This window comes from Carcharhinus amblyrhynchos, chromosome 7, assembly GCF_965287045.1.
Source record: "Carcharhinus amblyrhynchos chromosome 7, sCarAmb.v2.hapA, whole genome shotgun sequence".
Classification (NCBI taxonomy): Eukaryota; Metazoa; Chordata; class Chondrichthyes; order Carcharhiniformes; family Carcharhinidae; genus Carcharhinus; species Carcharhinus amblyrhynchos.
The window spans coordinates 13,064,999-13,077,438 of NC_137330.1; the positions used below are offsets into that span (position 1 = coordinate 13,064,999).

The window sequence follows — 12,440 nt, forward strand, 5'->3', positions numbered from 1 at the left end:
TATTACCTGTATTTGTTCTGGTGTCCATTGGTCCAAGTTAACCGACTTTACTCGGGATATATGAACGCCAAGATTTCGGTGGATCCCTGCACACCTGATACAAATAAAAACACCAAGATTCCAGGAAGCCCATCTTGGACCTGCAGGAAAAAAGGAAAGCAAAAATGAAGATAAAATCTTCAAAAATCCTTGCACAAATTGAAGAATTCTTTTCATGACTGCTTTTCTAATTAAGACCCTTGCATCTCTTTTAATAAGATTTAGCAAGTCCAAATACTGGAGTATGGAAACAGATTTAAAATAACTACACACAGAGGAAAATAGAAAGCTATGGATGGAAGGCAAAAGTGGCAGGTTATAAATCAGCCACATTCATTGAGATGGTTTTCTCTTGCCCCATGGTTAGTAAACCTACCTAGCAAGGTTAAAAACGTTAAAATCAAAAAGGCAGCATCAAATTTTACAAGAGGAATAATCAGAGAATCAGTGAGCTTTTTCCACTGTGCTCAAGGGGCTCGGATGCTGTTCAGAGAAGTTCACAACAAGAAAAAAATTTAACTGCAGTGGGGGAAACCATTTTGAAATGCATGTTTATCTCTCCAATGTTATGACAAATGAGAATCAGTTTCAGGGGATGTACAGAGCTGAAGATGCATCATTACTCCACAGTTAATAAAAAAAGTTTCAATTTGGTTATGAAGCTCTTATTGCCACAACAGACACTAGCTGCTGTGAAAAACTGTCGACTGTGATGGAAAATTTACATTTTTATCAAGAAAGAATGCATTTGAGATAACCTGAGTTTTAATTCACTCCTTACTTCAAGATCCAAAATCTCTACATGAATAACCAACTCTTGGTAAATTCATAGAAATTTTATTCCAGGCATTCAGTCTGACTTCAAGTAATAAAATCAGTAACAATATGGCTCAAATGATAATCACAAGTGTCAAATTTGACTCAAATGTAGACTTTAATACAAAAGCAAAATACTGCAGATGCTGGAAAATCAGAACCGTTAACACTGTTGCTAGGAATGCCAGTGCAATGTTTCTCCTGTGGAATGTTTGAGGTGAGGGCCACCATTAGTGTCCCAGCTGAGTACACGTGCAGGAAGTGCACCCAATTGCAGCTCCTTGAAGTCTGTTAGGGAATTGGAGCTGGAACTGGATGAACTCAGGATCATTCGGGAGGCAAGGACAGTTATAGAAAAAAGCTACAGGGGAGGTAGTTACTCTTAGAAATGAGGTTATCTGAGTGACTGTTAAAGGGGTAAGAAGCAGTTAGTGCAGCAATCCCCCGTGGCCATTTCTCTGTATAACAAGTATACCATTTTGGATACTGTTGGGGGGATGACTTACCAGGAGTAAGCCATAGATTTCAGGTCTCTGGCACAGAGTCTGCCCCTGTTGCTCAGAAGGGAAAGGGGGACAGCAGTAGAGCATTAGTCATTGGGGAGTCCATTGTTAGGGGGACAGATAGGAAATTCTGTGGAAATGAGAGAGAATTGCAGTTGGTATGTTGCTTCCAAGGTGCCGAAGTCCATGATGTCTCGGATCGTGTTTTCCAAATCCTTAAGGGGGAGGGGCCCTTAACACTTCAACACCAGGAGTATCCAGAATAAGGTGGGTGAACTTGCAGCATGGGTTGGTACCTGGGACTTCGATGTTGTGGCCATGGGAGGAAATTAACTTATCATTGAATCTTAAGTGCAAAAGGAGGCCTTTCAGCCCATCGAATCTGCACTGACCACAATCCCACCCTGGCCCTATCCCCATAACCCCATGCATTTACCCTAACTGATCCCCCGACATTAAGGGGCAATTTACATGGCCAATCCATCTAACCTACACATTTTTGGACTGTGGGAGGAAACTCATGTAGGTACAGGGAGAACATGCAAACTCCACACAGTGACCCAAGCCAGGAATTGAACCCAGGGCCCTAGCGCTGAGAGGCAACAGTGCTAACCACTGTGCCACCCTAATATAAGCTTCTGAGAAGGAAAGAAATGACAGACTAGGACAAAAGGTAAAGAGGTAGCAAATATTTTCTAGACGAAGGATAAAATCATGGGCTTAGAAAGATTGAGATGGTAAATTATACTTTAAAAGGCAATGTCCTCAAGCTCCCAGAGGCCACAAACTGCAGATTCATTTTTACAGATGGCAAGAGAGCATATTAAGGCCATAGTTTGCTTGGCTAAAGGCCACCAGAGGAAGTAATTTTGGAATTGCATCTAACTTTGCCAAGATCACATCTGCAGTATGGTTCAACCATAGTCATACAGACTGGGAGTTAGCCACCTGACGAAGGGACAGGCTGTCCTGAAAGCTTGCGACTTTTGCTACAAATAAAGCAGTTTGGACTTTAGACTGGTGTTGTGGGATTTCTTTCAATCATGGTCAATACATACTAAAAGTCAACAAAGCGAATTTCTGAAACAAGATGAGGAACTATTTATCCTAATCCCTTATTTTCCAATGTTAAACATTGTGATTTCCGACTTAAGTGTCTGAAATGCAGCTTTGGAAGAATTGGAACTCGAAAGTTTTCAGGCATGTGCATAAAATTAGGAAATCTGAGGAAGCAGGACTGGAGAATTAAGGAAAAGCATCAATTCTCAATTATAACACCTAGCTTTAGAGGACAAATGGTCCCAACCATTTGCCTTTGGTGTCTATTACAAGCCTGCAACCTTAAACTGCATTAAGCAGGCCATTAATTTGAACAATTGAGAAGCTACTTCCATTTTGCTTGAAATGCAATGACCTATAATAGTTAAAGCACCACCTCCCCTTCCCCCACGTTGCCTTCAATCAAATAATTGTTTCCCAGACTGTCGCTGACCTCTGCTTTGCTGGATTTCTTCCTTCACCGGCCACACCATTCAGCCTCTTCATCCTCCACCCCCGCAGAATCTGCTTCTACCTTCTTCCCAAATATTCAGACAGGACAGCCTTGTAGTACTGTCATTTCAGGCTGTTCTTGCCCACAAATCTGATTTCTTCCTATAATGAAACATTTTCCCTCCCCTTATCCAGTCTTTTCCCACCTATATTTACTAGTTAAATTAGGTTAATAAGTAGAGAGATAGTAAATGTCTTGATGGCCATCCTTGTTCAGGTATTTTGTGACATTTTTATACCGCAGGTACCCAGTTCTCCTCAAGTTCCAATCCTCACTAGGACAGCCCACAGACCTTCTGCATCTTCGCTGAATGAAGGTCCAACTAGTCTCAGTCCACCACCACCTCTCTGCCAGCCTGATACATTGTGTCAATTCTTGACGCCACTTCAACTAAAAAGCATCTCTATGGGAATCCACATCAGTCCTAGCTATGCCTGCCATTCTGAGAGATATGTAGCATTGTTTGTTCTAATCCTACTGAGTTCCCTATCTTCTCTACTGGTCTTGGTGGAGTCCACTGTTATTTGTCATTTATGTTAATGATTTGGATAAGAATTTAGGAGACACAGTTAAGTTTGCAGATGGCACCAGGAATGGTGGCCTAGTGGACACTGAAGGTCATCTAGGATTGCGATGGGATTTTGATCAATTGGGCCAGTGGGCTGACGAATGGCAGATGGAGTTTAATGTAGATAAATGTGAGGCAAATGCATTTTGGTAGATCGAACCAGGGCAGGAATTCTTCAGTTAACGGTAGGGTGTTGTGGAGACTTATAGAACAAAGAGATCTAGGGGTATAGGTTCATAGCTCTTTGAAAGTGGAGTCACTGGTGGATAGACTGGGACTTTTTTCTCCTAAGCGCAGGAAATTTAGGGGTGATCTTATAGAAGTCTATAAAATAATGAATGTCATAGATAAGGTAGATAGTCAACTTCTTTTCCAAAAGGTAGGGGAGTCTAAGTCTAGAGGGCATAGTTTAAGGTGAGAGGGGAAAGAAACAAAAGGGTCCAGAGGGGCAATTTTTTCTGGAACGAGCTGCCAGAGGTAGTAATAGAGGCAGGATACAATTTTGTCTTTTAAAAAGCATTTAGACAGTTACAATGGTAAGATTGGTATAGAGGTTGTTACAATTGTTCAGGGTATTGGTGAGACGGTATCTGGAGTAGTGTGTGCAGTTTTGATCTCCTTACTTGAGGGATATACTTGCATTGGGACCAGTTCAGAGAACCACATTAGACTGATCCCTTGGACGAAGAAAGGTTGATCAGACTGGATCCGTACTTATTGGAGTTTAGAAGAACGAACGGTGATCTGACAAGACACACAAAACTCTGAGGATGCGACAGAGTAGATGCTGAGGGGATGTTTCCTTTGTGGAGAAACCTAGAAATAGGGGATTGTTCAGAATGAGGGGTGTCCCATTTAAGATAGTTGAGGAAGAACTTCCTTGAGGATATATTGGAATTTTCCATCACAGACAGCTGTAGAGGTGGATTCATCAAATACATTCAAGACTAATTTTGACAAAGGATTAAAGGGTTATGGAGGGAAGGGAGACGAGTAGAGCCGAGACCACATCCGATCAGTGATGACAAGGCTCAAGGAGTCAAACGGTCTACTCCTATTTATCATGGAATCCCGACAGTTTAGAAAGACAACATTCGGCCCATCGAGTCTCCACCCTCCCAAGCCCTAGGCCCACAACCCCACATATTTACTCGGCAAATCTCCTGACACCAAGGGGCAATTTAGCATGGCCAATCAATTTAACCTGCACATCTTTGGTATGTTGGAGGAAACCCATGCACACACAGGGAGAATGTACAAACTCCAGAGCCAGTAGCCTGAGAAATTGAACCCAGATCCCCAGGAAACCATCATGCCACCCAAAGCTTATGTTCCTGCGAGTCCAGCGACTCCCATAGCAACCCTGATTTTACTTCCTCCCACCCCACTTCCCGTAAGGACTCTGGATTATATAAATTCCCCGACCATGCCTCATTGGTTTCAACCATTTTACCTTCCATGCCAGTGCATCCTACATACCTTCCTCTTTCTGTACCCCTTATCCTCTAAGAAGGAAAAACAGGGTTGCACTTGTTCTCATCTTCTACCCCGTAAGCTTCCAGATTCCAAGAATCGTCCTCTGCCATTTTCCTCCACTGTCAGTGTGATGCCAAAAACATATTTGCTCCTAGCCTTTCAACATTCCAAAATCATCATTCCCCCTGTGACATTATGGCTCACCCTTCGATCACCCCAATACCCACAACCTTTCCCATCCAAATGCAGAATACGCAATACCTGCCCTTTCCCTTCCAGGTATTGGTGAGTTGAACAGTTCTACTAGGTGAAGCAAACAGATGTAATTGCTCTTATTCAATTTTGTGTTGCTAATTAATGGGATCTCCTCTTCAGTGGTGATACCAACTACAGGATTAATGATTATATTGCACCACATTTACATTCAGGCAGCAAGCAGGCATGACCTGGAGTTTCTGGTTAATTGCCATTTTAATTCTCTGTCTCACTCCCACCTCTGTTGCTGGCCTTCTATATTGTTGCAAGAAAGCTCGACACAAGTTTGAGAAGTAGTATCTCATCTTTCAATTTGGCACATTAAAGCCCTTCTGTCTTCTCCCTATCAGACTTCCCCTTTTTGTTCATTCTCCTCCTTCTTTAGCTGTCTCTGAACTTGTTTAAAAACTATGAAATACCGACAAAGAAATCAAGAGATTTTACTTTGGAACATGCTCACTCATGTTTTCCGCCATTACAGTACCAGATTCATGCCATTACTCACAAAAGCTTTATATGTTCTTTATATTCTTCAGGAAGGCTACAAAGACCCTGAGGGCAGACTAGAATGCTCGAGAGCCAGGATAGCCTTGATGGACCGAAATGCCTCCTTCTGTATATAAAGATAGCCTTTAAACGTCACTGAGTTTTAGTATCACTGCACTAATGGCAATAAAAAACTGCTCAAACATGATTTAACCTTGGAAGTTCAAATATATGTGGTATCAAGTCTATTTAATAGCTACAAGCCATGATTCAGCACAAATGGTATTAGTTCTATCCACATGCAATCACTGCAGCTGAGGAGTATTTCAAAAACTGAAATTGAAGTAATAGGCACTCTATATTATAATTAAGCATTAAGTTGAAAATGCATCACCATTATATAAAAATGGAACATTATTAAAGTTGAGAATTAACTCAATAATAGTTAATTATTGAGGGCATCTTTCAAAGCAGCAACTAATTAATGTAGGAGCAACTCCCCCTGTAAGATATGGATTAAGAAAACATACACTTATATAGTAGCTCTAGATGAATTTTCCTGAGGCATTTTACAGGATTGCTATGTGTGACAATAATGATATATATTTTATATTTAACAAGAATGCTTTAAAAATAAGCTTTATGGTACAGGCAGTCGGTATGTCTGGTGGGATTGTAGCTCAGATACTGAGAGGAGGATAATTACTTATTTTAGCCATGTAGTGTTTAAGTAAAGCTAATGGACTTTAGTTTTACTTATGTTCTCCTGACATTTCTGACTCGGTTGATTAACAAGGTTGAGAGATAATGTGGTTTATGTGCAGAGAGAAAAAAGATTTTGCAGAAAACAGGTTTCAACTTAGAGCTGGGAATTCACTGAAGTCTGCAAGCTGTTCAAATTTATTTTCTCTCAAAGCTTCAAGGCTATTAACATAATTTATAGCAAGTATACTTGGGTTTGCTAACTGGATTTAAAATTGCATTTAAGTCTAGGAAGAATGTTGCTTACTTGAAACTGAAACAGACAAAATTAAAAAGTAATAGTGCTTCCTTTCAATTTCAAATATTCAATTGTGAATAGTTAAGTCATGTCATTTGGTATTGTTAAGCTGTGCTATTAAATAAAGTTTGTTTTACTAAAAGAGATCTCAAATTGTCAGTGGAATCATTGCTGGAAGTATCCTTTCCTCACATTTATGCCAAAATAGAAAAGTTGTTGGGGTCTAGTCTGGTTTCCAAATATAAATATTCTGGTCCAGGATCCTAACATTTGGAACAAAATTTCATATCAAGCTCACTGATATCAGGACAGATGATCAAAAGCTCAGTCAGAGGCAGGTTTTAACAAGTGGCTTAAAGGTGATAAGCAAGGTAGGGAGGCAGAAAGATGCAGGGAGGGTATTCCAAAGATTAAGGCTTAGGCAGCTGAAAATATGGCCTAAGGTGCAGTAATTAAAATTGGGAAGATTTGAGTTAGAATCTCGGGAAGGTCATATGGATCAAGGAGTTTATGAATAAGAGGTTGGATAGGAATAAGCTACATAAATTAAAATATAATCCCAGTAAGATTGGGGTGGTGGTGTTAGTGTCAACTGCAGGTCCTTATTAAAATAAAAATTCCAATAATCAATTTCATACTGAGTAGAATAGAAAATAATTTCCTTCATCAGGAGGTCAATACAGAAATACTGTACTGGACGAACAGGAATGAAGCAAAGAAAATTGCACAGAGTTTAACCTAACATGTGGAAATGGTGATAACATGCAAATTAAATATTTTCTCAATTCCAATAGATAGTCAGATATCGTGTATTGATTGGATCTGGAATTACTGCCTGCAAGTGTCAGGGAAGTGTTGAGGCATTCAAGAGGACATTAGATAATAACTTGGAGAAGAAATGTGCAGGGGTACGGGGAAAAGGCAGAGGAAAGGTACTAAGCCACAATGGAGAGCTGGTGCAGAAATAATGAGCCAACTAGCTTCCTTCTGCACTGTAACAATATAATTCTGGTGAGTTGCAACATTTAAATTCCACATCTGATGAAAGCAATGAACAGGACCCAAATGGTTATGGACTGTAACACTAGCAAATTATGACTATGTGTAATATTCCAACCAAAATGCAAGTGCACAGTTAATCTAGCCCCATTAGTTTAAAGGTTTAATTTACCCACTAAAATGCCAGTTATTTACCATTGGTACTGTTACCCAAAATAAAGAGATTTTAACAAGCTGATCACTTACGACAAAATAAGTCTGGTCAAGCAGAAAAGCAAAGATTGTTAATATGGTATGAAATGAGAAAGTATAATAAATGCTCTTTTGCGTTACCCAAACTCTTACGCATACAAAAAAAAAGGAATTCTGTCAAAGGTTAAGTCCATTGTCCAAGGGAAAAAGATGGTGAAGTCATTGAAATGACATCCGGGTTATACGATTGTTCTCCACACTGATCTGTGAAACAATGGCTCATGCACTACCTGTCAGACAAGCTCAAGGAACAGGTACTCAGTCCTAACGCACAGAGCACCTTATATTCACTTCCAGCTGTGGACTGGACGTAGACTGTGGATGGGAAAAGGCTGCTATCTTCTTTTCACAGGGAGTTCCCCTTTGTACACAGTCCACCAGAATCGAGGTTTCTAGTTTCTTTAAAATTGTTTAATTACCTTTTCTTGTAAAAAGGATGTCCCAACACCTCCAATCCCTCAACCCCTTCAAGAATAGCTATTTTTTGAAACAATTAGTAAATAAGAAAAAGGAGTAGGACCCTCAAACCTGCTCACCATTCAATATTATGGCTGATATGAATGTAGTCTCAATTCCATTTTGTCGCCCCATAATCCTAGGCTCCCTTCTTGATCAAAAAGATAATTCAACCTTCATAATAATCCAGCCTTCACTGGTTGATGGGAAAGAGAATTCCCAAGACTAACTAACCTCAGAGAAGAAAACCCTAAGTTTCCATGTTAAATGAGAGGCTCCATTTTTAAAGAGTGTCCCCTAGCTCTAGAACCCCACATGAGAACCATTCCCTGAACATCTACCTTGCCAAGCCCCCTCAGAATCTTGTATGTTCCAACAAGGCCACTTCTGAACTCCAGTGATATTCATCCCAATCTGCTCAACTTTTCACCAAGCCCCTCATTCCAGAACTCAGCCTACTGAACTTCCTCTGAACTGCTTCCAATGCAAGTATGTCCTTAGTTAAGCAAGGTAACCAAAATGTAATGCGTAGAACAGGACGTAATGCTTCAATGACTTATACGCATATACATTAAGGTTCCTCTGCTCCTGCACCCTCTTTAAAATTGCACCCTTTATTTCATACTGTGCCTACTAAAATAAATCACTTCACACTTTGTTGCATTAAATTTCATCTGCCACCTGGCCACCCATAATAACAACCTATGTCCTTTTCAAGTTCTGATGTGGGTATGCCAGCGTTGGACTGGCGTAAACACAGTAAAAAGTCTGACAACACCAGGTTTTAGTCCAACCGATTTATTTGATAACAGACTCAAGCTTTCAGGGTTAGCCCCTTCGTCAGGTGAATGGTCAAATAAAATCGGTTGGACTAAAACCTGGTGTTGTCAGACTTTTTACCGACTTTTCAAGTTCTACACTATTACTAAGTCATGGCTTTGCTGCGCAATTTGCACAAAAGCTTTGCATTCTTTGTGCCAAATACAAACATCTGCCTGTGTCTTCAGCACTTGAGCAGTAATCGTAGACAGAAAAACCAAAGCATTTAGCAAGTGGCTGTGAAATGGATAGACTGGAAAATTAGAGTCTATGTCTTAAAGCGGCTAAGAGGTCCCATATGAATACTAGAATTAAGTTGGCTAACGTAGAACCTTCAAGTCTGAGTCTGCCTGAATCCAATATCGTTCACCTATCACTGCAACAGGTCCACAAAGAACGCAATCTCTCTGGCCTGTCACTCAATCCTGGAACACCTCGATAATAAAGACACTTATGTCAGACTCCTGGTCATAGACCACAGCTCAGCCTTTAACACCATTATTTCTGGAAACTCCTCTCCAAACTTCGTGGCCTGGGGCTCAACTCCTCCCTCTGCAACTAGATCCTAAGCTTCCTACCCACAGACTGCAGTCAGAAAAGTCAGGCTTTTGAATGGACTTACCTTGCATTAAATTGATCTTTCTCTAAACCGTAGCTATTAGTCTAACACTACATTCTGCACTCTCTCGTTTCCTTCCCTATAAACAGCATGTTTTATCTGTATAGTGTGCGAGAAACAATACTTTTCACTGTATGTTAATACATGTGATAGAAATATATCAAATTAAAAAGTAAAAATAGGCAGCAACACCTCCTCCACAATCATCCTCAACACCAATTCTCTGCAAGGCTGAGTCCTCAGCCCCTTACAACACTCCTTATACACCTGTATATGGCCAAATTCTCCTCCAACTCGAATTTCAAGTTTGCTGATGACACCACCGTTGTGGGTCAGATCTCAAACATCGACAAGGAGGAGTACAGGAACGCGATAGAGAATCTGGTGAAGTGGTGCGAAGACAATAATGTCTCCCTCAATGTCATTAAAACAAATGAGATAGCCATCAACTTCAGGAAGCATATTGCGGGGGGGGCATGCCTCTATGGGGACAAAATAGAAATGATCGAGAGCTTTAGATTTTTAGGCGTCCAGGTCACCAACAACCTGTCCTGGTCCCTCCATTCTGAGGCAATAGTTAAGAAAGCCTATAAATGCCTCTCCTTTCTCAGGAGGCTAAGATAATTTGGCATGTTCGCTAAGATTCTCACCAACTTTTACAGATGCACCATAGAAATCATTATTTCCAGTTGTATCACACTTGGAATAACTTCTGCTCTGTCCAGGACTGCAAGAAACTACAAAGGGTTGTGAACGAAGCCCAGTCCGTCACTCAAACCAGCCTCCCACCCATCGACACCGTCTAAAATTCCCACTGCCTCGGAAAAGCAGCCAGCATAATCAAGGACCCCATGCACACCGGACAGTCTCTTCCACCTTCTACTGTCAGGAAAAAGATACAAGAGTACATGTACCAACTGACTCAAGAACAGCTTCTTCCCTGCCACCATCAAACATTTGAACAAACTACCTCGCATTAAGTTGATCTTTCTCTACACCCTAGTTATGACTGTTACAATATATTCTGCATTCTTTCCTTTCCTTCCCTATGTGTAGTATGTTTTGTCTGTATGGAGGTGCAAAAAAAAATACTTTTCACTGTATGCTAATGCATTGACAACAATAAATCAAGACATCAGTGCTTAGAAATAAAGGGATGACCCCAGGGCTTCTGCTCTCCCTTGTTTTTGAAACATACTTCAATCGGAATTATAAAACCAGTGTATGCTGACTCCTCTACTTTGTATGCTGTATCATGTCATACCTTAACTAGTAGAATTTTTCAAACTTTGTCATTTAATAAACCTTTTAGCTTGCATTCTAAATTAGAAATCATCCTTTTTACCAATAAGATTGTTCCCCAATAAGAATTTTCTTACTATGGTGCTAAAATCCAAACATCAGTTCCTTATTTTACTTATGGGATGTGGTGTGCTGGCTGCGCTAGCCTTTATTGCCCATCTCAAAATGCCTTAATAATGGTGATTAGCTGCCTTCTTGAACTACTGTAGTGGTGTAAGTACATCCACGGTGCTGTTAGGAAGGGAGCACAGGGTTTTGACCCAGCGACAGTGAAAGAACAGTAATGGTTACAAGTCAAGATGCCATGTGAATTGAAGCAGCAATAGCAGCTGTTTGCATGCCCATGTGCCTGCTGTCTTTGTTCTTTAGGTGGTAGAGAGCGTGGTTTTGAAAGCTGCTGTTGAAAGAGCTTTGGTTGCTGTAGTATTTTGTAAATGGTACACACTGCTGCCACTGTGTGTCAGTGGAGGGCAAGGGAAAAGTTTCATGGTATATTTAGACTCTGGCTCCACCTCATGGAGGAACAGGACAAAGTATTTTTTGTCAAGCTGTTTACTAAGAGCATTGCCATTTGGTTTAATTTTCCAGCTGTTAAATAAATACTGTATGGAATAACATACAATATTATGTTATTGTATAACATCAATGTTGTGTTGCTATGGAAATAACAATATGGAATATCATGAAAATGATATTGGATGACTGCTACTGTACAAGGTAGTAACCCACCATTTCAGATAACACCACCCCTTGCAGGAAAAGTTAGAGCTGATGATAGTCATGTGCTGAAACCAGAAACTGGATTACTATCTAGGCAATATGTGGAATCAACGGAGGGGACAGTTTTATTTTTAAATAACAGCAAGGTTCATTAAGGTTATAAGCGACACGTCATAAAGCACAAGAACATGTCAGTGATTGTATTCTATGGTGGCATCATACTGCTGCCTTAGTGCCAGGAACCCAGGTTCAATTCTGGCCTTGGGTCACTGTCTACGGAGTTTGCACGTTCTTTGTCTCTGCATGGGTTTTCTCCGGGTGCTCCGGTTTCCTCCCATGATCCAAAGATTAGGTGGATTAGATGGGTTAGCAAAGCTAAATTTCCCTTCAGCATCCCGAGATTTGTAGGTTAGGGGAATTAGCGGGGTAAATGCATGGCGTTATGGAGATGAGGAAAGGGGTGGGCCTTTGACAAAGAGTCAGTGCAGACTTGATGGGCTGGTTGACCTCCTTCTGCACTTAGGGATTCTTTGATTCTATGAAAATATCACAAGTTAATCAAAAACTATAGAAAATCC

General features: G+C 40.6%; 1 protein-coding gene across 4 annotated transcripts in view; it reads right to left on the reverse strand.

The window, feature by feature from the left end:
* The window catches only part of smap1 (small ArfGAP 1), a 247,473-nt gene that overhangs the window by 201,793 nt on the left and 33,240 nt on the right, over positions 1–12,440 (reverse strand). For all 4 annotated transcript variants that reach the window (XM_080191966.1, XM_080191970.1, XM_080191967.1 and 1 more), the window contains exon 2: positions 7–140. In XM_080191966.1, the coding sequence (XP_080048092.1) occupies positions 7–140 (134 nt within the window). The remainder of the gene's footprint in view (positions 1–6; positions 141–12,440) is intronic.